The sequence below is a fragment of the Sarcophilus harrisii genome, chromosome 6, assembly GCF_902635505.1.
Source record: "Sarcophilus harrisii chromosome 6, mSarHar1.11, whole genome shotgun sequence".
Classification (NCBI taxonomy): domain Eukaryota; kingdom Metazoa; phylum Chordata; class Mammalia; order Dasyuromorphia; family Dasyuridae; genus Sarcophilus; species Sarcophilus harrisii.
In genome coordinates, this window is record NC_045431.1 from 234,590,879 (window position 1) to 234,618,177 (window position 27,299).

Genomic DNA, 27,299 nt, shown 5'->3' on the forward strand with positions numbered 1-27,299 from the left:
TGGACAGGAAAGAACCAGACCCGTGTATTCCACAGAGATTTTCCCGTCACCCCCAATGATATACAAAAGTCTAATTCTTAAAAAAAAAATTCCAGACGCTGGCTCAGTTTGAGAAGGACGGGGAGCTCGGCTCGGCCTCACAGCAGGTCGTAGAAGTAGTCCAGGCCTTGCCCCAGCTCCCAGATGGCGACGCCGGTGCCCAGCTCCTTGGCGAGATCCAGCCGCAGCTGAATGGACTGAGAGAGAAGAGACCTCGCGGTCACTGCCGGGTCTGTGCTGGGGCGGAGGACGACGCTGCACACGCCCCGGACCCGCAGCCCTGGCAGCCCGAGTGCGCCCACGCCAGGGGTGCAGGAACCCGCTTGGAGTCACAAAGGCCCTCAGACTATGGCCTCTGAAGGGCACATGTACAAAGGAGTCAGGGCTGAAACGCTCCTGTCCTTTGCACGTGGGCCCGGCGTGGGAGAGCGGGGGACAGCTCTGCTGGTCAGAGGTCACACGAGGAAGAGCTAAAAGTCTCCCAAACAAACGGGGATCCAGCTGGTCCAGCCGGGTCACTCGGGGGCCCGGCACATTCCCACGTGCTCACGGCCGTGGTCCCACACGCTCGGCCCAGACAGCGCCTCCCCGAGCCAGCAGGACCTCTGGCCAATCCCAGAAGCCGAGGCTGCTGCTGGGGGTACCTTCGCGGCCCCCCAGTATTCTGTGGTGTGCCCCCCCCATATCTTGCAGGATCATGCTCTAGTCCTATCAAGCGAAGCTCAGAATCCACCACCCGCGGCCCCACAGGGTAGCACAGGCCCACTCTCACTTCAGCCTTTCCCCGAGATGGGGGGGGGGGGAGGGGAAGGGCATGCTGGTTCTGGGAGACCAATGGGCCTCATGGGCGAAGTCGGGCCCAGCTGCTCCATGGCCCTAAGGGGAGAGTGGCCCTGGCAGGGGAAGGGCACCAGAAGGGCCAGGGGAGGGGCCACGGGACACAGCTGCAACCCCCTGACCCCACGGGGTGGGGGGCAAATGGCCAGGCTCGGCGGTGGAGGGCATGGGGTTCATGCCCAGCCCCAGGCCCTCTGGGAGGCGCACAAACCAACCTACCTTTAGGGTTGGGAAGAAGATCAAATGCTTTCTACTCTTGCTTCTGAAAGACACAAGAGGGGTGTGGGGGTGGGATTTCCCAGCTGCTTTCCTCAGTGCAAGCTGAGGGGGCCACTGACCACCAGGCCCCCCGATCTCCACCCTGCAGACCTTGCCCTGCTGCAGGTCGGCCCCTAAAACCCCAAGGCCTGGAGGCCAACTAAGGGAAAAGGGTCTGTGGCCATGCTGGGGGAGTCCTCGCTCCCCAGCCTTGTGGTCCTTGCTCCCACCCACGCTGTTCAAGGAGAGTGAGCCAACTCTGAGAGCCCCAACCTGTCTCCGGCTTGGCCGGTCAGTCAGCTCTGTGGATGCCCACTGAGCCCTCTGGCCTGCCCAGCACGAGCTGCTTCCTGGCTGTTCCCACCCTGTGGGATGCATCCCAAGGCTCTGGCCTTCGTCCTCCCGGGGCCGGCCCTCCCACCCGGCATGGCACCATCCCTCCCTATGTGGTGCCATCCTGCCCGTGGGGCCCAGGGACCTTCTGGAGAAGGGGAGATCCGGACGGGGACCTGAGGGGGAGCAGAACAGGGCCGGATATCCCCGGCCTGGGAAGCGTCATGTTCTGATGCCCCCTCAGCCCTGCAGCTGCACCCTCTGGGGGAGAGAGGGCAAAGGTTTCCAGGTCCAGGCCCCCCTCCCACGCCCATCACCCCCTCCCCCCCAAGCCTGAGACCACTCAGGGGCTCAGCTCTCACCTCTTGTACTCAAAGTAGTGCTCAGCAAACTCTTGGTGCCAAAGCAGCTTGGGCTTGTGATCTTTTAGGACCCGGATGTACCTGAGGAAACCAGGAAAAAAACCCAAAGGGCGTCAGGCAGAGGCGGGATTGGGTCAGGTGGCCTGCAGAGCAGGTCTTTGTGAGGATCAGACTGGGGGGGGGGGTCGCCTGCAGGGTGGGGGTGACCAGGTGGGAGGGGCAGGGGTGGTGGTTGCCAGGAAGAGGCGGAGGAAAGAGAGCTCCCCAGGCCCCACTCCCATCATGCCTAGAGGCTGCCAGGGGCACAGAAACCGCCTGGGCCTGGGGTGGGGGGGTTGGGGTTAGCAGCTGAATTTCTTTTCCAGGATGCACCCCTCCCCCCAGGGCTGAGGGGGAGGGATCAGGGTATCTCCTCACCAGGCCAGGACCCTTGGCGCCACATGTTGCGCACCTACTGGGTGCTGGCCTGGGCATGGAGACAAAAGTGAAGTGGGCCTGTCCTCAAGGGGCTTAAGGTCTACCAGGGAACACGGCAGCCCTCAGCCAAGGAGCACTGGTGAAGTGCCTACTGTGTGTCTGGGCCCTGCTGGGGAGGGGCAGAAACCCCTGCCCCCATGTATTCCCATTAGGTTGGGAAAAGGATCCTGGGGCACCATCCCTCTAGCAGAGCGCCGGGTCCAGATCCAGCCTCAGTCCCCCTTCAGCTCTGTGGCCACAGCTTCTACCCAGAACATCCCCCCCCCCCCCAATGGTCGGCACACAGTGGGAGCTTCATTCACACGTCCCCTTTCTTCCTTCTCCCAAATAGTGGGGGGCAGAGGAGGAACAAGGGCCTGGGGGGCAGAGACCCCCATCAAGGAACAGCACAGGGGCCAGAGCAGCAAAGTCTGGCTGGGCTGGGCGGCCTGGGGAGCCTGCCAATGACTGGAGGGGCGGGCGGGGGACAGCACGATGGCTGAGAACAGCAAGGACGCCTCCCCTGGCCCCTGCCCCTGGCAGCCTTCCCCCTCCTGCCCCTGCCTCCAGCCGACCCCAGGGTCCTGGACTGTGTGCCCCCAGCGGGAGAAACCCACACCCAGGAGATGTAAGCGCCTGCCGGCAGCTGTGATCACAGAGGCCCCAGTGGGCCTCCCATCACAAGAGCTGCTGTGACCCCCCGTGTGGGACAAAACAGGGTCTGCCCTGGCTCAGGGAGGCAGGGTCTGGGGGAGCAGCCCTGCTTCCACTGCTGCTGCATGCTCCCCTCCCCTACTCTCCCCACTGTGGGAAAGGCCCAGAGGTTTCTATAAAGAGCCCGGGCCAGGGGTGGTGGGACCAACAAGTGGTTCAAGATGAATCTGTGGGACGTCGCTGGGAGAGGAAGAGGCCGGAGAGCAGGGACGCCCGCTGGATGTGTGTGTGGGGGCTTGGCCGCGTGCCTAGCAGCCCCCAGGAAGCTTTTTGGCAGTGGCGCAGCTATCGTACCCCAACCTTCCCAAGGGCCTCTTGGCCTGAGATGGGGCATCCAAGACCTGCAGATCCCCAGCCCGAGGGTCCGAACGCAGACCAGACACTCCCTGAGAAGGAATCAAAGCCCAGCACCCACATCAAAGCCGATGTCAGGAGGGAGCCTGAAGACTGAGCAAAGAAAGCGCCTGATCACAAAGAGCTACTGCAGTGCCCGGGAAGTGAGCCACAAACTCAGAAGAATGGCTCGAAAACATGGACGAGCAAACCTCGGAAAAAAACTTCAGATTGGACACAAGCTCAATAAGAAATAGAAGAGCTCAAGAAAGTTTTGGTTTTTTAAAAGAGCAAAAAACGTTTTTTTTTTAAAAACCAAATGAGAGGATTAGGAGCTCCTCTCTAAAAAGAGATTTAGGTGTGAAACATTAGTGAAAAACCTAACTTCTGAAAAGCAGATTTGGCCAAATAGAAACTAATGACTTCATGAGACATCAAGAAATAGTAAAAACAAAGTCAAAAGACTGAAAAAAACTGAATGAAAAAAGATCTCCTGGGGGTGGGGGGGAATAACTGCCCTGAAAAACAGATTGAAGAGAGATTATTTAGGAATCACTGGACTATCTAAAAGCCACGATTAAAAGACTGACCCTAGATTTCACATTTCAAGAAAATGATGCACCCACTTCCACAGCAAGATGGGCAAAGGGCCCAAAAAGCTGAAAGAAGGGAGATCTCATTTGCCCATCCCAGGGTCTCTCCCTTCTGCACCTTTTGGGACAGTCTGGGAGCAGCCGTCTCCAGATGAAGACCCTCGCCCTCACCCCCACCCTCCTCTGTGCCGGTGGCAGGTCCTCGGCCCGGAGACCTCCCTTGGGCAGCTGAAGTATGAGTGTGTCTCTGAGGCCCCGAGCCGTTTACGCCCGCCCGCCGGCCTGGCAGGCAGCCCTGCTGAGCTGGCACCTGGGCTCCTGCGCAGGGACTTGCAGACGACCTTCAGGAAGAGCATGGCGAGCACCTCCTTCTCCAGCCCCTCCCACAAACACCATCCCAGCATCTCGCGGGGGCCTCCCGGGACCATACCCCCAGGCAGCTGGGGTCTTGAGGGTCCCGGGGCAGGTATAAAGTCCTGCAGGCCACCCCATGGGACCCCAAGCCGAAAGGGTCCCAGGATGCTGGGAGCAGAGGCAGGATCAGCACCACAGAAAGCTCCTCAGAAAGGGCCGGAGCCTCCAGACCTGGGAGAGCACAGAGGCAGGGGAAGAGACAACAGCCAGGGAGTGAGGCGGCAGTCCTAGTCCCCAGGGGAGGCAACTGCCCCCACCCCTGTTGCCAGTTCTCCAGACTGGGATGGCACCAGAGCGTGGTCTCTGCAGCCAGGACCCAGAGCAAGCTGGTCCTCCTGACACAGAGAGGGGGATGGTCATGGGCAGGTACCCTCTGGGCTCCAGAGGCAGGGGAGCCTGGAAGAACAGCGAGCGGAGGAAGGGCGCAAGTTCAGGTGGAGGGCGGATGCTCGGGGCACTATGGACGGGGGGAGAGCCAAGACAGGAAGCTCACCCTCGCCCAGGCCCAAGATGTTGACCCCCGGCCGGGATCCCAGGATGCAGAGATCTGGGATCCACGGTTCTCGGGCTTAGCAGAGGGGCCCAACACGGCTCTGGCCCAAGGGAGCCCCCCGAGACCCAGAGTGGAGCCCCCGAGGCCCAGAGTGGAGCTCTTGTGTGGGCAGCATCGGGCACATGGCTCCCCAAGGTCATCAGATCCCTGCACTGCCCCCGGGCTCAGCACAGGAAGGCAAGACTCCCGGATCTCTTTTTGTGGCCTGAAATCTAACAAATAAAACCTAACCCTGAAAGCACACCCTCAGTGGATGGGCAAGAAGGGAGGTTTCCAGAGAAAACTAGAGGCTCTTAATAAGCAAAGAAACTTCTCCCAAACCCGTGTCTACGGCTCCCAGGCCCGCTGCCGTCCCCGAAGTTCGTTCCAGCATTTCTCCTCCTCGAGGAGGCGCTGCCCTGCCAGAAGCAGCTCCCGGCCCGCTGAGAACCGTCCTGGGAGAGTCTCGCACAAAGCAGCCCGAATAGGGGCCAATCGGAGGATCACTGTCTGTCTGGCGGATCAGTCAGTCCCGGTGTCAGAGCCTCCCTCGTTTGCCCTGAAGGAGGAGCAACAGACGGGGATCCAGGTGCTCGTTTCACTAACTGCCTGATGTAGTGTTGAGGCCGGCGTTGGGCAATGGCTTCCCGCGCCAGCCTGTTCACGGAAGTGCCGGAGTAAGACATCTCACGCCTGACGGGCAGATTTTAAGAGTGCTCGTTATGTAGCCGCCGTTAGGACAAACGCGGGATGAGGAGTCCTTGTCACGGTGGGCGCCCTGAGTGCGATACACGCACCCCCCCCCCCTTCGATCTGTATGGGAACATTGCCCTTTATAAACAGTCCACTATACATCAGGCTCGCCCCCGCTCATGATCCGTAACTGCCCATAAATGTGCTGACCAGTGGACGAGGGACAACCCCGAGGGACCCAGCGGTCACTTCTGCGGGGATGGAAAGCTTGGGGAGAGCAAAGCTTCTGGAACTGTGGGCACGGGACAGCGTGACTGGACGGGGCATTGGGAAAACCGTGGCGGCAGCGGAGCGTCTGAGGGTAACGGCTCAAGACGAGTCTCTGGCAGGATTTGCCGCTGCACTGACTGCGGCCTCGGCCCTGGGCACATGACGTGCGCCCTCGGCGCAGGCGGGACCACTGCCAGAAACACCTCGGAGAGGGGGCCACACAATTCAAGAACCCCTGGTCTAGACAACCCCGGAGAGTCCACGAAAAACCTCGAAACCAGCAGTAACTTTTACCAGCCCACACAAGCACCGACATTTCTGTACGTTACCACCAAAGTCCCGTAGGAGGAGGCGGCAAGAGAAAAGCTGCGAGAAGCGCCGGGTCTACGAGATGTTTAGGAGTCGATCTACCAAGACACCCACCGGAGCCTTAATGAATACAAAGAGAGAACGCTCGGGCAGCAAATTAGCTGGAGAAATCAACTGTCCGTGGACAGGCTGAGCCAACGGGATAAAAATCACAGTAGCAACTGAATGAGTTTATCCAGTGCCCAAGCAATGAAGCTGCCAGAACATTACTTTAAAGAGCTAGAAAAATTAATTAAGAAAATTCATGTGATGGGGAAAAAAGGTTAAGCACCTCCAAGGAAATCATGGGGACAACGAAGAACAAGAGGGGCTTGCCGGCAATGGGACGCAGGTAAATGTTTAACCATTCTCTGCCAGGAAGCGAGGAAGCAGCCTGACCTTATTTTTGAATGTAATCTGCATTTCTGGGTGACCAACCAACCAACCAGTCAGTCCCTGCTATCCGCAGTGATGACCTAACCATGGGCGCAGAGCCCCTGCCTGGCAGTGCCAGCACGCAGCCCAGTCCCTCACTCAAACCGCCTGGTCCTTGGGAGGCAGCAGAGGGGAGCAGACTGGGCCCCAGCAGACAGAAGCCAATGGGCCCAGCAGCTCTGGGGCAAGAGCCTGCTGCGGGCTGAGGCAGCCGGGCCGTCGGCTGCGCCTCTCACAGGGCCGAGTCCGGCCTCGGCGCCGCCCGCCTGCCTGCCCCTGGTGCTTCTGTCGGCCGCCTGCCCTCCCCGCTCTCCCAGGCCGGCTCTCACCCCGGAACGGCCTCACCTGTCCCCGAGGATCGGCTCCCTCGAGTCCGAGGTGGCGGAGAAGTCCATGCCGTAGAAGTTGAGGCCCAGCAGAATCTTGTCTCGCCACTTGGAGTCTGGATCGAGGATCTCGACACAATCTCGAACCCAGGTCAGAGGTGCATTTGGGCCGGGCCTAAGGCAAATGGGGAAGGAGAAAGAGGCCTTTGCACACTCTTAGGGACATCCCCAGAGGCCCTGACCCTGGCCCGCCAATCAGCCCCCTGGCCTGTGGGACCTGCTGAGCCAGGCCCGGCTACTAGGAAGGCTGCACCAATTGCAGGGGGCGGGGGGAGGAGAGGGGAGGGACGGGTGTCACACTTCTGCTCCTGAGAACCCAGGTGGGAGAGGCCCCAGGCCCATTTCTAGACGTCCCTCCTCCAGCCTTGGGCCGGGCTCCCCCAAAGGGCCAGGGGGACACCCCTGAGCACGCCAAGGATCTACTTGAAGGGATTGCCCTGGACCCTCTGTGATGGGCACCCCTCAGCGACAGGGGTAAGGGGCAGCCCCAGGGGACCCCCAGGGCCGGGCCCTGCCCACGGCTACTCACGCTTCGGCAGCGGCAGAAAAGTCGTAGGTGATCAGGCTGAAGCCATCGATTATGGGGCCCAGGTGGTCAAAGGCCCTTTTGGTAAACATCCCCAGGTGGTCCTTCCTGCAAAGACGGACACGGCGTCACAAGGGCCACTCCGGGCCTTCCCTCCCGGGCCCCTCAGAGCCAGCAGCCCGCCGGCCAATCCACAAGCGGAGCCTTGCGGCGCCCTGGCCCACAGGGGCTGCTGGACACCAGGCCGAACCGTCCGGCCCCAGGGGGACAAAATAGCCTCTCCTCTGCCAGAAGTCATTTTCCCTTTGAATCTTGGAGTGCAGGGACACCCCAAGTTCCTGCTGTCAACATCAGAGGCTCCTCCCCCCGGGACAGCTGGCCTCCAAGGTAACCCCCCAAGTCTCGGCTAGGGGTCTTAGCCCCTCCACCATGCCCTTCCCCCAACTGGGGGGCAGCCGGCCTCCATGGTGACCCCCCAGAAATCCTGTCTGGGGGCCCCCTGTACCCTCCACGCTGCCCCTCCCCCAGCCCAGGGACAGCCGGCCTCCATGGTGACCCCCCCAGAAGTCCTATCTGGGGGCCCCTGCATCCTCCATGCTGCCCCTTCCCCACGGTGTGGCTAAGGTTAATTTTGACATTAAACGGTAAGTGCTGACATCTCAGAGCCACATAAATGAGCTCTTTTTGGGGGAGGGGGGTTTGGGAGACACGGCTCCAGTTGGGGGGTCTGCAGCTCTGTGAGCCCCAGTGACGGGCAGACAGCACCGGTCCTGGCTCCATTCCCAGGGATCTCCAGGGCCGGCTCAGCCAGAAGCGGCCCCCTGGGGGGCAGCAGCGGCTGGGAGCAGGAGCAGGCAGCGGCTGGCGTGCGCGGGGGGGGGGGGGGGGGGGGGGGGGGGGGGGGGGGGGAGTACAGGCAATGCCCAGGACCCCTCCTTCGAGCACCCCCGGCAGGACCCGCTCTGGAAGCCCCAGCTGCTGCAAATTGATTTTGATGGCTCACAAGGGGAACCACACAGAAGCAATTACAGGCCGTGCCAGGCTCTGCCGCCTGTGTGCCGCCCTCCCTTCCAGATGAGCCACACAAGGGCAGGGAGCCCAGGAAAGGGTCAGGCTGTGGCGCGCGGGCTCAGGAGCCAGGGAAATGACCCTCTGGCTCTGTCTGCGTGTCTGTCTCTCACACACACCAGGCCAGGGACTCCCAGAGCAGAGGCACACCTGCAGTCGCCTCCCTGCTGGCTGAGGGGGGCCGGCGTAGCACATCACCAACGGGGGGAGGGAGCAGCTTTCCTGGAACGCTCCAGGATCATTTCTGAGCCATCCCTCAGAGAGAGTGAGAGCAGAAGCAGCCCAGACCTGCCCTTCAGAGCCTCCCAGAAAGCCCTCCCAGTTCAGGAAGTGGTCCGGAAGAAGGAGCAGAGAACCCCCCAGAAAAGCCCTCTTATGGCCACAGGGACGCTCCGGGCCCAAATGCAGAAGGGAATGACGCCCAAATGTCCCCAAGCAAAGCCTGAAAGGAGACCACAGACTGGCACAAACTCAATTAGAATTCCTAGAAGAGGAAAAAGCAAAGGCTTAAAAAAAGCTAAAACTTTCTATAAATGGAATGAAAGCAGGAGAGAAGAAAAGGGGAAGGAAACGGGAGCCAAGGAAGCCAGGCCTGGGAAGGGAATTCGCTCGGCTTGGCACCCGAGGTACAGATCTTTGCCCAGGCACAAACGCCCTGAAAATGAAAAAGCGCCAGAGAGAAGCCAGTGACTCCTCGAGGTAAAAAACAAAATTAAGGTCAGAAGAATGAAAAAGAAAGAAGAAAAGCCAGAGCATCTCACAGGAAAAATGACTGACCTTGAAAACACTGATGAGGAGGGAAAAAACGTTAAAGAAGCATGGAAAGCCCCGATCAAAAAAAAGAAAAAACAAGAGCTGAGACTTCAGATTTCAAGAACCCTTCAGAGAAAACTGTCCAACTCTGAGAACTGGGTGTGTGTGTGTATGTGAGAGTGCGTGTGTGTGAGTATGTGTATGTGAAGGATCCCCTGGTCACCTCCTGAATGAAACCCCCAAAGTGAGAACTGCTGAGCTTCCCCCCCAAAAAGCCAAGGGGCCACAGGCGGGTGCGCACATGACATGACAGCCAGCACCATAAGGGAGTAGAGAACCTGGAACACGGAACTGCCGGTGAATATGGAATATGGAAGAACCTGCCCAGAAAAACTAAGGACGGTCTGATGGAAGGAAAGGGGCCTTTATGGAGGCAGAGGCCTCCCCAGCGCTCCTCAGGCGGAGAAGCTCTGGCTTTCCAGCACGGGAGACAGGGGACGCGGATGGGTCAGCGCGCCCAATGCCCAGTGAAGGGTGAAACCCGGATAAAGCGCTTCTGTGCAGGCTGCGCTTCTGAAGCCGACCCCTATCAGAGGCAGAGAGAAAGGGGGAGCGACCCCGCTTATGTCTGCTTAGGGGAAGGGGAGGAGGGGGAGGAAGAGGAAAATTATTTCACATAATGAGGGGAGACAGGTAGACGGGCCTGCAACTGGGAGGGGGGGTTGTGGAGGGGGTTATACCTGAACCTCCCTCTCACCTGAATTGCCCCTAACACACCATACACTCACTCACACACAGACACACACACACTCACATACACAGAGTTGGGCATGGAAATACATTTCACTCAACAAGCAAATGGGAAGGGAAGAAGGGGGAACTCGTGGTGGGGGAAGGGTTAGCCCCAAGCAAGGCCGGGACCTCCAGGGTGTCTCGGGGTCTTCCTCAGGCCCTCCCCTGCTCCACATCCTCCTGGAACCGCTTCAGACTGGGCGGCCTTGTCTTCCCAACTGGACGGACCTTAACAGGCACCAAGCACACCTGCCCCCTGAGGCCGTGCCCCCTAAATCCCGGGGCTCCATTGGGGTGCAGACGGCAACTGAGCATCGTCCGTGACTCTCTGCCCAGAGGCCCAGCGCTCTCTACTCACCCTGGGACAATGGTGGACGGGACGACCAGGATGACCATCAGCTGCTCCTGATGCAGGGCCTCCACCACGTGCGTCAGCGTATGCAGCAGATCCCTGCAAGAGAGGGGGCAGGTCAGGAGAGGGGGAGACCAGGAGGGGGGAGAGACCTGGAAAAGACTGGGGAGGGGGGAGACCTGGAAGTGGGGAGACCGGGGGGGGGAGACCTGGAAGTGGGGAGACCGGGTGGCACAGAAGGACCCTCCATCTCCAAGGAGGAGATGGTTCTCCAAGGTTCTTCCAAGATGGAACTCCAAGGTTCTTTGCGAAAGAACCAAACAGAAAAGGGGGGACAGTGCGGGGCAGGGGCAGCCCTGGGAGGGAGGGGCACAGCACATCTTCAAAGGATGCCAGAAGGGGACCTGCCCCGCCCACTGCTGTGGGGAATCCTGGAACTCCAGGGAGGCTCACAATGAGAAGCAACTCCGGGTGCCCTCTGGTGGCCGCTTCTCTACTCAGTCAAAAAAGCCTCCAGTCTGCAGCAGCTAAGGAGAGTCTCTCCCCAGTAAGCAAGCATTAAGCACCAACTGTGTGCCTGCAACTCCGCCGGGGGCCAGCAACCCAAAGACTGTGAAAATTAATTCTGGACATTACAGAAAGAGCCCTGGCCCCGGGTTCAAATCCTGCCCCTGCCAAGGGCCGGCCTAGAGGATGTGGCATCTGTTATCACACACACAGACATGCACACATATATACACACTCACACAAACTCACCTGCACACATCCACACAAACCACTCCACAACTACTTTCTAGTCCCTCCGCACGCCAGCCTCCCCTGTTAGAATCTAGGAAAATGGGAAACTATTCTGAGCCCTCGAACCTGTGTCCCTGACAAGTACTCAGCGCAGTCTCTTAAGTACGCACTTACACACAGTCTGTGTATCCACTGGTCTCTCCACCCTTCCATCTGTGCACGTCTGTCTACCTGTCCATCCGTCCTTCCCCTGTCTCTGTCTGGGCACGTCTGTCTGTCAGCCTGACGGGTTTCTCAGGAAGAGACTGTGAAAGGGAGGAGGGAGCCCAAGTGGGGAGGCCCCCATGTCTTGTTTCATAGACGAGCCTATTTGACGCTAAAGGCCTCCAGCCCCTAAGGCGTGGCCAGCAGGGCAGCGGCAGGGTGTTTTTTCTGTCCGAGGAGCGCTCCCCGCAGGCTTTAGCTGTCCTCAGTCCCCTGGTCCTCTAGCTTGGAAGACAGGCAAAGCACTTGACTAACATGACTCTTTGTAGGTGGAGAGGATGGATGCCCAGGGTCAATCCCAGTCTTCCTGACCTGAGGCACGTGTTCTCACTGCTATGCTGCACTGCCTCCAACCCCCCCCCCCCCAACAGCATCCCCAGGAAAGATGTCCCAGGAGACACCACAATGGCACCTTTTCCTTGATCATTTCCACTCCTCCCGCAGCTGCCACAGTAACTGGCATCAAGTATGGTTGCCTAGCGGAGGGGCTTCTCTCGTCTTCCTTCATACCTTCAATCTCCTTAGTTTTGCTCTCAGAGAACAGCAGCTTTACAACCAAAGTAATGAGCGGAGAAAGCCATGCGGGTGTCCCCACCCCCTTCCCCAACAGCGCCCAGCCCGGAGCTGGGCCTAGGCAGATCCTGAAGAGACTTTAAGGGTCTGAAAGGCCTCTGCTTTGGCCTCTCCCAGCCTCCTTGGGGACTTCCTAGTTGATTCCACCACTTGGACTAAGACGATTCCATCTCCTACTGAACCAGAATCACCATGTGCTAGGACTTCCCTGCCATTAGCCCCCAGGCAGTAACTCCCTGACATTAACCTCCAAGACTGAAATCCCTTGATAGTAACTCCCAGGCAGAGCCCCCTGCCATTTACTCCCAGGCAGAAACCCCTTGACATTAAACTCCTGGCAGAAACCCTTCTCCGACTGCCACCTGAGAGTAACCCCTTGGCATCCATGTCCCCACTCACTTTTGCTGCTCCTGCAAAGAGGGGCTCCAGACCTCCAACACATAGCCGTCAAAGTGCTTATTCTGAAAGACAGAAGGAGATTAACAGCTCTCTCCCTGGGAAAGCAGCTGGGAAGGTGGCAGCAGGTCTCTTAAGCAAACCCTAAATTAGCTGAGCGGCCACACCAACCTGGGTTCCTCCCCACCTCTAACAAGTCACTCACTAGCCGGGAATGCCAAGAGCCTGCACCTGAACACTTTTATCAACCATGGGCCTCCTCCTGCCATGGGATCAGCAGCTGGAGAGGTCTAGAAGCCTGCAGAGCCTAAAGCTGAGGCCACTGATACTTCTCTCTCCTAATAAGCAGGAATTTAACCATGTGCCTTGGTTTCCCCGCCCCCCCTGCCCCACTTCTTTTTCTTTGTAGCTGATCCTGTGATGTTAAAGGCCTGGATGGTGGACAAGGTCCCATAAAAGGCGACAGGGTCTGGCAGTGGCATCCAGCAGTGGGTTCAAGGGCATACTGTGTTGAGGGGAGAAGTTAGAAACCTCCACAGTCGGGGAGGGGGGGATAGGAGGTGGGAGGGGGGCTACTAACCAGGCTCAAAAAGGGTTCTTAGTCAGAGGTCTTTAATAGCTGTGAGGACAGGTGCTCATAAGGACACAGGCAGCCACTTCGGCTGACACATCCTATGCATCTAGTATCCTGACAGCACTGTTGAAGGGTTCCAACAGCATATTTTCACCCGCCGCGAGTTTGTGCAGGTTACCAGCGAGGTGAACAGAGCCTTCCCCCTAGATACGCTCCAGGTACCCTTCCATGGAAATCAGGCCCTTTTAAATTTTTTGATCTTCATGAATTTTTTGGTTTTGCTTGGCTGATTCTTCCTGTCTCAATGAGTCAGTCATTTCTATTTGTTCAGTTCTGATTTTTATCGTGTTATTTTCTTCATTAGCTTTTTTTACTTCTTTTTGTATATGTCTGATTGAGTTTTTAAATGCGTCATTTTGCTCTATGGAATTTTTTTCCATTTCACTAATTTTTTTTTTTTTAGTGAGTTATTTTCTTTCTCCAATTCACAAATTCTGTTTCCCTGCACTGCTTGGGAGTTTTTTAACCTTTTCCAGTTCACATTTCAGGGAGTTGTTTTCTTTTTCCACTTTGTCAGATTTTTCTTTTAGTGAGTTATATGTCTTTTCTGTACTCTCTTGCATAGCTTCTCTTTCCTTTCCCCATTTTTCTTCTAGTTCTCTTTTAAGGTTTTTAATAGTCTCTTCTAGGAGAACCTTTTGTATTGGGGACCAACAATTGTCTGGAGACTGCTATTAGTCTCTTCAGGGTTGAAAAGCTGTTTTCTTTCTGAGTAGAAACTATCAATTGTCCTTTTGATTTTCTTACTCATTTTGTTAAAGCCTGTAGGGTCTGCCTTCAGGGCCAGGAGGTTACCAGCTTCCTCTGCAGAGCAGTGAGCGATATATGGCGGGGTAGCTGTCCTGCCAGCCAGCTGCAAAAAGCAGGGAGGTACTGGAGTTCTCGGGGAAAGAGCTCCCCACCTGGAAGTAACTCAGGTCTGAGGGCAGAGCTGGGAAAGTGCCCTGCAAAGAACCCCTACTGTGTGAGATAACGACTGCCCTGGGGCTAGACGCTGAGCAGTGAGAGTTTCACTATCCCAAGCCAAATCCCACCCTGGGGGTGTGGGTTTTAGCAGTTGAGCAATGAATGGATTTGCAGGACAGGAAGTGTCTGCTCTGGGAAGCACAGTTCTGTTGGGGAAGTTCTATTGCCCCAGGCCGAGCCCCCCCACTGTGCTGATTAGAGGCAAAAGCCCCAAACCACAGCATGTGGCTGCAGGGCTGCGTTTCAGTCTCCTGAGTCACTTCCAGGTTTGAGTAGCTACAGCCAGTGTTAGGTTCTGGCGTTTTTTTTTTTTTAGAGTACCCTCTGTTCCAGGCTTTAATTTCTCTGCCAGTTTACTGCTTTGTAATCAAGGCAGAGCAGTTAGCCTAGAGCAGAGTGGTCTCTGTAACTTCTCTAGCCACAGAGATCACGCCCGCCCCTGGTCTGCTCAGGTCACTAGCCTCTCCCTGCCTGCGCTGGTCTGTTTCTGGCCCCTCAGGACAAACCTTTCCTGGCGATCTTCCACATTGACTTCAGCAGGTAAGTTGTATGCTTCTGCCTTTTAATTTTTAAAAAATATCTTTTCCAATTACATATAAAAACAATTTTTAATATTCGTTTTTTTTTTTTTTTAATTTTGAACTCCAAACCCTTGTCCTCCTTTCCTTCCCTCCCCACCTTTGAAAAGGCAAGCAATTTGATAAATTACAAATGTGCAATTATGAGAAACATATTTCCATATTAGTCATTTTGCAAAAACCCCCCAAAAGACCACAGCACCTCCCCCCCCATCCAAGAAAATTAAAGTTTTAAAAAGTCTGCTTCAATTAGCATTCAGACTATCAGTTCCTTTTCTGGAGGTGGATAGCATTTTTCAACAGTCCTTTGAAATTGTCTTAGATCACCCTATTACTGAGAACAGCTACGTCATCCACAGTTGATCACCATATAGTATTGTTACTGTGTACGATGTTCTGCTCACTTGAACTCTGTAAAAGGTTCTACTCACTTCACTTTGCATCAGTTCAAATACGTCTTTCCAGGTTTTTCTGAAAGCATTCCGCTCGTCAGTTCTTATAGTATTCAGTCACAGTCACAAACCAGAACTTGTTCAGCCATTCCCTAATGTATGGACATTCCCTTAATCTCTGATTCTTTGTCTCCTCAAAGAGAGCTGTTATCCATATTTTTGTACATATATTTTTGAACCATTTTTTTTTCTTTTAATCTTTTGGGGATAGCAACTTGCTGTTTCTGGATCAAAAGGTATTCAGAGTTTTCTAGCATTATGGACATAGTTGCAAATTGCTCGTCGGAATGATCAGGATTTCTCCACATCCTCTACAACATCTGTCATTTTCCTTTGCTATCATATTAGTCAATCTGATAAATGTGAATTGGTACCTCAGAATTGTTTTAATTTGTGTTTCTCTGATCAATAGTGATTTAGAATATTTTTAAATATGGCTATAAGTAGATTTGATTTTTTTCTTCTGAAAATTACTCCTTCCTTCCTTCCTTCTTTTCTTTCTCTTACACCTAAGTGACTTGCCCAGAATCACACAGGTAAATGTCTGAACTCAGGTCCTCTTCACTCCAGGCTTACTGCTATATGCAATGTGTCACCTCACTGACTTGTATTCTTATAGATTTGACTTAGTTCTCTGTATTTGATAAATGAGGCTCCAGTTGGAGAAATTTGCCATGAAATTTCCCCCCAGTTTGTTGCTTTGCTTTTAATCACAGTTGCAAGTTTTATTTGTGCAAAAAGTTTTTAGTGCAATATAATCAAAACTATCTATTTTGCTTCCCATAACACTCACTCCTGTTTTGTCACAAATTTTCCCCTTATCCACTGATCTGACAGGTAAGCTATTCCATATTCCCCTAATTTGTTTATCACCCTGTATGTCTAAATCATGTACCCATTTTGAAATTATCTTGATATATAAAGTAAAATATTGATCTATACCTAGTTTTTATCAAACTACTTTCGAGTTTCTCCAGCAATTTTTGACAAATACTGAGTTGTTGTCCATAAAGCTTGGATCCTTGTATTCATCAAACACTAGATCACTATGGTCATCTGTTCCACTGATTTCCTCCTCTATTTCTTGCGCAGTACCAGATTGTTTTGGCGAGTACCACTTTATAGTTTAAAATCTGGTACTGCTGGGTCACCTTCCTTCACATTTTTTCCCCATTGAGTCTCTTGATATGCTTAACCCTTTGTTCTTCCAGATGAATGGTTATTTGTTCTAGCTCTATAGGACGATTTTTTGGTAGTTTGATTAGAATGACACTGAATAAGACCTGACATTAAATTGGCTCAGCCTACCCATCGGCAATTAAAATTTCCCCAATTGTTTAGATCTGATGATATTTGTGGAGATAAGTGTTTTGTGATTGTTTCATAGAGCTCCTGGGTTCGTCTTGGCAGGCAGACTCCTCAGTATTTTAGATTGCCTTTTATTACTATTGTTAGTCTTTTTCACTTCTGTCTAACTCCTTGTGAATCCATTTGGGGTTTTCTTGGCAGAACGGTAGCCGTTTCCTTTTCCAGCCCATTTTACAGATGAAGAATAGAGGCGAGCAGGGGGACTTGCCCAGAGTCACACAGCTAAGTGTTTGAGGGTGGAATTGAAGGTAGGAAGATTCATCTTTCTGACTCCAGGCCCAATACTCTGTCCACTGTATCATCTGACTGCCTACATTTTTTCCAGTGGAATTTCTCTCTCTTTCTTGCTGTTGGACTTTGTTGGTCATATGTAGAAATGCTGATGATTTATGTGGGTTTATTTGAAATCCTTCAACTTTGCTGAAATTGTTATTTCAACTACTTTTTGGCTAATTCTCTAGGACTCTCTAAGTATACCATACATCTGCAAGGAGTAATAAGTTTTGTTTCCTCATTGTGGGTTCTAATTCCTTCAATTTCCTTTTTGTAATTACTTTATTACGATCACTAACATTTTAGTGTGATACTGAATAATAGTCACGATAATGGAAATACTTATTTCACCCCGATCTTAATGCGATCTTATTCTAGTTTACCCCTGTTATAGATAATGCTTCCTGATGGTATTAGATTATTTAGTTTCCAAATAATTTTTTACCTGTACTATCATGGATCTTTATTGTATGTGATTTTTATTGCATTATGATCTGAAAAGGAGGTATTTACTATTTCTGCTTTTCTGCATTTGGTTATAAGGTTTCTATGCATTATACAGAGTGAATTTTTGTACAGGTGTACCACTGAGAAAAAGGTGCATTCCCTTCTACTCCCATTCAATTACATCCAGAGGTCTACCGTAGCTTACTTTTAAAAAATTCTATTCACCTCCTTAACTTTCTTCTTGTTTAATTTTTGTTGTGTTCCGCTTTCTAGAGCCCCCAAGTTGGGGTAACAAAACGTACCATTGCTTTCTAGAGTCCCCACGCCAGGGTGATTAAAATATACCTTCCTAGTGGAGAAGTGATGAGGAGGGACTCCTAATGATGGTGGAAAAATGGGGTCTGTTTATTTCAAGGATTTTCTCCTTTTTATACCCTCATATCCTTGTGTAACAAAAACACTGGGCCTGCGCCCAGCTTATAAGGCGCACATGGGACCACATAAACAACTTGCTATTGTATGTAGTTTGCCACCTGGTATCACTCTGCATCAATTAAGATACAGGTTATCACCGACCGACCCCTGACTTCACAGGAAGGCCGAAAGCCCTGAGGGGAGGGGAGGAGCTGAACCAGACTTGTCAGCAAGTTCCCTCTGGGCTGGAGGGTCTTATACCTCACCCAGAGTTCCCCCGCTGTCTGTGACCATCTACAAATTTTTAGTTTAAGTTCTGGAAAGAGAAAATTGAGGTCTCTAACTAGAATAGTGTACATTCAATTATGACTACTATGTATTTCCCTCTATCTTATTCCCTGCCCTGTTTATCCTTCTCTCTCTCCCCTTTTACTCTGTCCCTCCTCAAGACTGTTTTGCTTCTGACCATCATCTCCTCCAATCTGCCCTCCCTTCTACCATCCCCCTCTTCTCTTGCCACCCTCCCTTCCCTACTTTCTTGTAACAAGAGCAAGACAAAGTTCTTGTTCAACTGAACAGTTTGGTATTTTCTCTTTAAGCCAGTTCCAATGAGAGTAAGATTCAAATGTTACTTTCCCACCTCCTCTACATCTTCCCCTCTACTGTAAAAACTATTCCTTTCACGTCTCTTTTCTGTGAGATAATTTACCCCATTCTACCTCTAGAGTTTCCCTCTTCTCCCAATGCTTTTCCTCACCCCTTAATTTTACTTTTTGGAAATCATCATAATCAATTCATATCCATACCCTCAATTTATATACTCCTTCTAACTAATAACGAAAAAGTTCTTAAAGAGTTTCAAGTATCATCTTCCCATGTAGGAATGGAAACAGTTTAATCTAATTGAGTCCCTCATGATTTCTCTTTCCTGTTTACCTTCTTATGGTTCTTGAGTCTAATATATGGAAATCAAATTGTCCATTCGGCTCTGGTCTTTTCATCAGGAATGCTCTATTCCACTGAATATTCATTTTCATAATCCAAGCCCCATGAAGAAAAGCTGCTAAATCTTGTGTGATCCTGACTGTGGCTCCATGGTGATTTGAAATGTTTCTGGCTGGCTACGTGCAATATTATCTTTTTGACTGGAGAGGTCTGGAGTTTAGCTATAATATTCTTGGGGGGGGTTTATTTGGGGCTCTCTTGCAGGAGGTGGACTGGTGGATTCTTTCCATCCTATTGCTGGTTCTAGCATATCAGGAGAGTTTTCCTTGATCATTTCTTAAAATATGAGGTCCAGACTCTTATTTTTTTTTAAACATGGTTTTCAGGTAATCTAATAATTTTAAACTTAACTCTCCTTGATCTGTTTTCTAGGTCAGTTGTTTTCCCAATGAAATATTTAACATTTTCTTTTCTTTTTTCATTTTTTGGCTGTTTCATCACTTGATAATCTCATGGATGCAAGCTTCCACTTGCCCCATTCCAGTTTTAAAGGAATCATTCTCTCGAGTATGCTTTGTACATCTTTTTCCATTTGGCCAATTCTGTTCTTTAAAAAGTTTTTCTCTTCAGTGGATTTTTGTGTCTCTTTTACCAAACTGGCCATTTCTATTACTTATGGTGTTATTTTCTTCTGTGTTTATGTGTGTGTGTCTGTGCCTCTTGCTGACTTTCATTTCATAATTTTCTTGTGACACGCATCTCTTTCCCCCAATTTCCCACTCTCTCTCTTATTTAAATGAAAAAATCCTTTTTTGAGCGCTTCCAGGAATTCTTTTTGGTCTGACCAATTCACATTTTTCTCTGAAGCTCTGCAGGAGGTTTTGATTTCATTGTCTTCTTCTGAGTTTCTGTCTTGATCTTTTCTGTCACTCTAATAACTTTCTATGGTCAAGTTCTTTTCGACTTTGTTCATTTTCCCTTTATTTCTTGACATAACTTCCTAAAAAAAAAAAAGTCGGGCTTTTCTCCCAAGATCAAGGGGGCACTATTCCACGCTTCAGGCTTTCTCACTGCTGTTTTCAGAGCTAGGGTGAAAGGTGGGATTGTCATAAGGGGATCTGAAGGTTTTCAGTTCTTTTAAGGCAAAGACAAGTGTTTTCAGCTCTTTTAAGGTAGAGAGGAGTGTGATCACTGCTCTCCTGGCCTGTGGTCTGGTCTGTGAGCCACCACAAGCACTGTTCTCAATTCTGGAACTGTGACCTGTGCAGCCCTGTGGCCATAAGAGCTAATAAGCTGGCAGTTCTCTTAGCTCTGGGACTGTGACCCAGAACCATATATGAGCTATGCAACAGGATTCTGGGCCCAATGCCAGCAGAGGGTCCTGTGTAATCTTCTGATCCGCTATCTGTGGACTGTGAGCTCCCACATATGATGAACTGCCTTCAAGGCCTGCTGCTGGAGCCCCAGTGGCCTGTGCTAGGCTCCAGGTACGATCACTACCCCAGTGCCCTAAATTGTCCTGGGCTGGAACATCATTTCACCCTGACCTCTTCTTGTTCTGCTCCTCCAGAATTCCATTTGAGGAGTTATTCTTAAAGGGCTCGGTATAATCTAGAGCAGATTGCTTGCCGCCTTGAGGAGGAGAGTAGAGAGGGAGGGAGAAAACATTTTGGGACTCAAGCTCTTATAAAAGGAATAAACATTGAAAAGGATCTTTACATGGAATTGGAAAAAAATAAAGTACTATTAAGTGCGAGCGGAGGGAAGAGTTTGGAGGGGAACACCTTCCTCCGGGGGAGTCCCTTCCCTTACTCTGCCATCTTGGCTCTCCTTCCCCAGAAATCAGGCTCTTGAGCAGCACTGGGTGGAAGGTGGGCCTTAGAGGTCTGGGCCAGCTGTGAGATTCTCCTCTCAAGGGCAGCCGGCAAAGAGCTGGAGACGTCCCAAAGCTAAAGGCTCAGGATATTTTGTATCACGTATCAGGATCAGAGCAGGATGGGCTTTTCAGTTTCACATCTGACCTTCAAGCCTGCCAAAGGAGTCACACTTGGAGTGTTGGCCCCAGAGCCTCTGGGCACCTCCCTGTGCTGGCTGCTCTTTGCTCTGGGTGCCAGAAAAGCGCCCATCCCGAGCCCCTGGGAAGGCATTCCTGGCCAGAAGTTGCCAGAGAGCCCCGTTCCCGAACCCCACGCTCTCAGACCTCATGATCAGGTGTCCTCAGATCTCGGGGAAGTCACCGAGGAAACACAAGAAAAGTGTCTGCCGTTCTGAGGAAGTAAACAGGAAGCGGCCGCCCAGCAAGAGAATCCACTAAAGAGGCGGGAGTACGTGGCTGGTTGGAGCCAAACCACCACCGTCCCCCTCCCAGGGGGACGTAATCGTCAGGAGCCGCCTGAATGGCACCCTGGCAGGGCCAAGACCTACCTTTGCCACCTGGATCAAGATCTTAGCCAGCTCTTCTATCTCATCTTCACTGGTAAACAAGCTTTTGTAGTCATCCCGGGTCCACTTGTCAAACAGGATACGAGGCACTGCAAAGGATGTGCCAGTGAGGAGGGTGACCCGCTGCGGGAGGCCCTTCCTGGTGGTGGTGGTGGGGGGGTTGGGGGGCAGAAATGGGAGGAAGGAAGACCAGGGAGAAGAAGTGAGGGGAAGAAGCTGGAGGAGGAGGGATAGCGGTAGTGGGCCCCTACAATGCTCCAGGCAATCTTTCCCAAAGGAAATCCATGGATGCACGTGGAGGCACACCCTCTGTCTGTCTGTCTGCCTGCCTGTCTTTTTGTCTGTCTGTCTGCCTATCTGTCTCCTTGTTTGTCTGTCTGCCTGCCTGTCCACCTGTCCATCTGCCTGCCTGCCCATCTGTCTGCCTATCTATCTCCTTGTCTGCCTATCTATCTCCTTGTCTGCCTGCCTGTCTGCCTGCCTGTCCATCTGTCATCTATCTGTCTCCTTGTCTGTCTGTCTGTCTGTCTGCCCGTCCGTCTGTCTGTCTGCCTGCCCGTCCATCTGTCTGTCTGCCTATCTGTCCCTTGTCTGCCTGTCTGCCCGCCTGTCCGTCTGTCTGCCTGCCTGTCTGTCTGTCTTTTTGTCTGTCTGTTTGTCTGCCTATCTGTCTCCTTGTTTGTCTGTCTGTCTGCCTGCCTTTCCATCTGTCCATCTGCCTGCCTGCCCGTCTGTCTGCCTGTCTTTTTGTTTGTCTGTCTGCCTACCTATCTGTCTCCTTGTCTGTCTGTCTGTCTGCCTATCTGTCTCCTTGTCTGCCTGTCTGCCCGCCTGTCCGTCTGCCTGCCCGTCTGTCTGCCTGTCTTTTTGTTTGTCTGTTTGTCTGCCTACCTCTCCTTGTCTGTCTGTCTGTCTGCCTGTCCATCTGTCCATCTGTCCATCTGCCTGCCTGCCCATCTGTCTCCCTGGCTCCCCAGCCAGCACTGGGGGAGGCGCTGGGACTGGGATTGTCAGCTCTTCCTACTAGAAGCCCACAAGCCAGGGGCTGTCCATGGTGCTGATCCGCTCATCCCTAGATTGGCTGCAGACCCACTGCACCTGGAGGGGGCCTCTGCCCCACTCCTGCCTCTCCCCTTCCACGGGCCCCACTCACCAATGCGCACGTTTCTGTTTTGCTTCTTTACGCTTTTCATCCAGTCTGTCAGAAGAGAAGAAACAGAAAAATGAGCCCGCACACTTGGGGCAGCCCCCTGCCTCAGGGCACGATGGGTCTTGGGGTGGCTCGGAGGTGGCTGGCCCAGGGGCCGCCCCTTCCACCGCAGCAATGCTGCCCAGAAAACCGCCCGTTCCGGAGACGAGCCCGGCCTACCATAAGCCGGCACAGCGCCAACGAGAGGCCCAGCAGGGCTAGGCTGCCCTGCCACCCGACTCCTGGCCCCACCCCAGGCTTCCCTCCCCAGAGGCTGGCAGAGGGGCCCTGCCATGGAGGAGGCAGGGCCGTGGGCATCCTGCCCCTTAAACCCCACCAGGGTCCTGAGCTCTTCTGCTGCAAGGTCAGTCCTAGCAATCTGGCCCCAAACTTGGACCCCAGATGCTGCCTGGCAGGGCCAAGCCCAGGATGCCCAGGGAACGTGACCCTCCCACCGAGGACTGTGGGGAGGTCTCCCCAACACACTCACACATACTCACTCATACACACTCACACACACTCACTCATACACCCTCACACACACACCCTCACACTCACACACACTCCCACTCCCAGATAGCTCCTGCCCACATCCACTGCTCCTCCCCCCTTCCCCAGCCCTTGCTCCTATGCCCAGAGGGGCCCAAGCCCTGCCCATGGCCTGACCACAGGCCCTGGCCCCAAGCCCAATACCTTGGTCAGCATCATGGAGGCCCAAGATCTGGTACAGTTCGACGCCCCGTCTCTTCACCTGCAGCCAGACTGGGGAGATCATCGTGAACTTGTTCCCAAAGATCTTGGCGATGTCGTAGCCATGGCTGTTCCACTTGCGGGAGGAGAGGGAAAGGGCAGACACGGCGGAACGGGGATTAGTGAGGGCTCCCCAGCGGGCGGGCTAGGGCTGGTGCCAGGGTCCCGGGGGCCGGCCGCCCCCTCCCCGGGGCATGGAGGAGAAGGAAGCTGGGGGATCCTGTGGGGCGGCAGCTCCCACTGCAGCAGGGTGCCCATGGAGGGGCTGCCCTGGCCCACTGGGCATGTTCAGAGCAGATTCGCTGGGGCTTCTGCCCCCTCCCCCGCCCCTCTGCCGGGCTCCGGCTGGTTTCCCTCCTTCCCAGCCGGGTCTGTCCACATGGAAGTGACCGGGGCCACCCGGGGCCCTTGTGGGGAGCACAGCTTTGGGCTTGGGCCTCTGGGGGCTAGCTTCGCTCCCCCCCTTTCCTCTCACTCACCTTTTACTCACTGTAAGCACACACACACACACACACACACAATCACGTACACATAACACTCAAACACACGTAGCTGCACGCAGACACATTCACACATACAGTCATGCACACACATAGACACACCCTGACACACACACATAACCACCCCCGCGCCCAGCCCCGCGGGCACTGAGGACACCTGGAACCAGCCAGGGCCCTGGTGCAGAAGGCCCTTAATCGCCGCCTGGGAACCGTAGGGAGGAGCCTTTTCTGCTCTGGGGGCCACCGCCTGCATCCCTTCATAGGCTCAGAGGAGAGACCCCGGAGGTCACCAGGGCCAGGTGAGCCACGGGGAGCAGGACTGGCCAGGATGGTCCCATCTGACGCTAGATTTGAACTCAGGCCTTCCTGAGCCTGAGGCTGGAGCTGCCGCCGGGTCCCAGGGCCTTGTTCCCTCCTGCCCTCTCTCATTCTTCAGAACCAGGCTCATCCCTTAGCACTCTCTGCCTCCTGGGCAACACAGTGCCTGGCACACAGCAGGAGCCTAATAAATGCTCATTCTCTTCCCTTTGCGTCCTCCCTGGGGGCTTTGGCACAAGCGGAGCCCCCGCTGACGCGCTCTCCCGTGTCTCCTCTGAGGCCCTGCCCCTCAGTCTGGCACGAAGCCCTCCCGGACCCCAGAGCACCTGGCAGAGCCCTGCACTGGCTTTGCCGGGCACACGTAAGTGCCTGAGGGTGAGGGCCGACCGCTGTGAGCGCAGGGCCTATGGCCGGAGCGCCCCCGGAGATTGGGGGCCCTGTCAGCAGACAGACCCGTGGGGGTGGTGCCCGCCCTCAGGAGACGGGCACCCGGGCATGGCTGTTCCGAGCACTGTTTTTTGTCACTAATTGGGGGGCGGGGGGGTTGTTAAGGGGAAAAAAGGAATTTAAGCTTTAAAACAGAATTCTACGGCTGTCCCGGCTGAGAGCCTGAATTCTGGGCAGACTAAGGAGCTAAAGGGGGGTGACCAAGCTCTGTGCCAGGCCCTGCCCTCGAGGGGCGTCTAAAGGCTCCCACGGAAGGGGGAGAGCGGAGTGCACCAGGATGGAGCCCGGAGGCCGAGGATGGAGGCGGGAGGAGCCCCTGGCAGGGGCAGAGCCTGAGCCATGACAGGGAAGCCCACCGTGGGACCTGCAGAGCAGGTTGGGGGGGCCACGACCACCGGAGGACTTTCTCCTGAGCCTGACGGGAGGAGGGGGCCGTGGGGTGTCCAGATGTAACAAATCGGGCCATTGCCCCACACAGACGCCAGACGGGCGCACCCCGGACACGGGCCCACACCGGCAGGCAGACCCCCCCCCGACCCCGCCTCCCTTACGGGTGTGACGTAGCCCAGGACGCGGCCAGAGAAGTGCCTCTCCTTGGTCTTGGGGGCGCAGTAGCTGCTGTGCTCCAACACCACGTCCTGGGCCTTGGGGTCCGGCACCACGAGGCCCCGCTCCTGCACGGTCTGCGCGGACAGCTGGGTCTGGTCCGGGGGAAGCCCGAGAGCGAGACGGAGAAGAGGCCCCGGTCAGCGCTCGGGCCCATTGTCCGGGACAGCGACCCTCCCACGGGAGGCCGCCCGGCCCGGAGGCTCCGGAAGAGGAGGGGTCCCTGGGCAGCCCCCGCAGCCCGCCCTCACTCCCCCCATGCCGGGCCCCTCCTCCCTGCCTTCGCACGGGCTGCTCCCGCGCCTCCCTGTCCATCAGTCCAAAGCTCCCTTCAGAACTTCCCGGCCGCAAAGGGGCGCTCGCCCCCCCTCCGCTCTCTACGGTTTGCTGCCTCCCCCCCCGAGCCCCGCCTCCCCCGAGCCCCGCCTCCCCCGGGCCCCGCCTCCCTCCGAGCCCCGCCTCCCCGGGCCCCGCCTCCCCCCGAGCCCCGCCTCCCTGGCGGACTAGCGCCCTGAGAACTGAGCTGCCCCGAGGCTCCCAGCGGGGAGGCGGCCGCTTCCGGCAGCCAGTCAGGGCCGGGCCGCGGTCCTACCTTCTCCTGCAGGCCTCCGGAGGCCGCCCTCTTGGGGTCTGACTTCGCCAGCGTCGCGCCGCCCAACGCCCAGGCCAGGGCGAAGCACATCAGAGGCAGGGGGCGGGCCATGGCCAGGGCTGCCCCAGGCTGCGGGACGGGAGGGGGGAAGAGAGCGCGTCAGGCGTCGGGGAGGCCTGCCCCACGTCCTCGCTCTCGGGCCGCCGTCCAAGGAGCCTCTGCCCAGCCGCGGGCAGCGGGACTGCGGTCCCCGGGGCCGCCCCCCCCAGCAGGGAGGCCGGCACTGAGCCCCTCCCCCCCAGGCAACGGCCGCGCCCCTGAAAAGCCGGACTAGCCCCGTCCCGAAGGGCTCCCCCCGCCCAGCCCGGCCCCGAAGCAACGGGCCAACAAGGCCAGCAGCGACGCTCTGCAGCCCCGGCCTAAAGGGATCCCGACACCCCCAAGAAGCCCCAGGTCCCCGAGGGGCCTCTGCCCTCGCCCGCCGCCAGACGAGCCCAGGGCCCTGCCCGGGAAGCTCCGGGGAAGCTCCGGGTCCCAGGGAGCTCCCTCGAGGCCCGGGCAGGCGCGCCCCCCTCCGCCCCCCCCCCCAGCTCTCGGGCCCCGGGGGCGGGGAAGCTACCGAGGGCGGGGCCGCGGAGGGAGAAGGGTCAGGGACCCGTGGGGGGAGGGGCAGCGGGACTGCGGTCAGAAACTTTCCCGCCAGAAACTTCGCGAGTCTGGGCTGTCCCGGCGGCCCTGGAGTCAGGGGCTGCACCGGCCCCATTTTACGGGTGGGGAGACTGAGGCAGGCGGGGGCTGCGGGGGCTGCGGGGGCGGCCAGGGCGTGAGCGGGCTGAGCGCGGCGAAGACACTAAGAGCGAGGGGGGGTGGGGGGCCCGAGCCGAACCTCCCAGTCGGGAGGGGGCGCCAGGAGACCCCTCGGGGGGGCGGGTCCCGGGCCCCTCCGGCCCCCGCCCCCGGGCAGGGACAACGAGGCGGGCCGCAGGGGCGCGCCCGCTGCCCCCGGGGCCTTCGCGCCTGCCCGGCTCCCCCGCAGCCACAAGGCAGGCGGGAGCTCACCTGCGCCGGGGCTCTCCCGGAGAGGTAGCTGGAGACGGCCGGAAGTTGCTGGTGCCGGTCAGGAAGTCCCGCCCCGCGTGGGCTCCATTCGAGGGAAGCAGCTTCGGGAACCAAGGGGACGCAGCCGCATCAGCCTAGCGGGGGGCGGGGCCACGGAGGGAGACGCGGTGACGTCACTAGGGTGAGCCCGGGCCCTGGTGGAGAGGCGGGGACAGGGGAAGGGGCGGGGTCGAGGGAGAGGGGCGGGGCCAGGCGAGCGCTCATAGTTAAAGGGGCACAGCGATTGGTCTCTTAACGCATCTTCTTTCCCCGGGTCATGGCCGGACCCTGACCCTGAGGGTGTTCCCAAGGGTAGGAACTTCACCCCATTCTCCTCTGCGTCTGTCCCTTCTGCTGTCTCCCCTCTTCCTCCCTTCCTCCTCCCCTCCTCCCTTCATCTTTTCACCCTCTCCCCTCCCATTCCCCCCATTCCTTCTCTCCGCCTCCCCTCCTTACTCTCTTCTCCTCCCCTTTTCCTCCCTTCCTCCCTCTCCTCTCTCACATCCCTCTCCCCCTCCCTCTCCCCTCCCTGCCTTAACCCTCTCTGCCCCCTTCCACCCATTCTCGGCAGCGTCCCCGGGCACTGCCAAAGCTCCGGCTCTTTCTCTTGCTGGAGAATGGCCCTTTCTCTAACAAGAAACGACGGCTCCCGGCTCCCGGCTCCCGGCTCCCGGCTCCCGGCTCCCGGCTCCCGGCTCCCGGCCCTGGCCCGGCTCCGGCCTCCTGGCTCCCGGGCTCCCGGCCCCGGCCCGGCCCCTGGCTCCCGGTGGTTCGCGGCCTCCGCCTCCCGGCCTTCCCCGGCCCGGGGCTCCGGG

At 55.8% G+C, this 27,299-nt stretch overlaps 1 protein-coding gene across 1 annotated transcript; it reads right to left on the bottom strand.

The window, feature by feature from the left end:
* Positions 1-26,521, bottom strand: CHID1 (chitinase domain containing 1). The gene is made up of 13 exons (XM_031942549.1): positions 26,446-26,521; positions 25,387-25,515; positions 24,740-24,889; positions 22,867-22,999; positions 22,138-22,182; positions 20,967-21,073; positions 12,469-12,530; positions 10,501-10,593; positions 7,533-7,637; positions 6,963-7,118; positions 1,830-1,910; positions 1,096-1,138; positions 1-236 (listed from the first exon to the last, which is right to left on the bottom strand). The coding sequence occupies exons 2-13, from the start codon at positions 25,495-25,497 to the stop codon at positions 138-140; spliced, it is 1,185 nt and encodes a 394-aa protein (XP_031798409.1). The 5' UTR covers positions 25,498-25,515; positions 26,446-26,521; the 3' UTR covers positions 1-137.
* Positions 26,522-27,299: the final 778 nt, after the last annotated feature.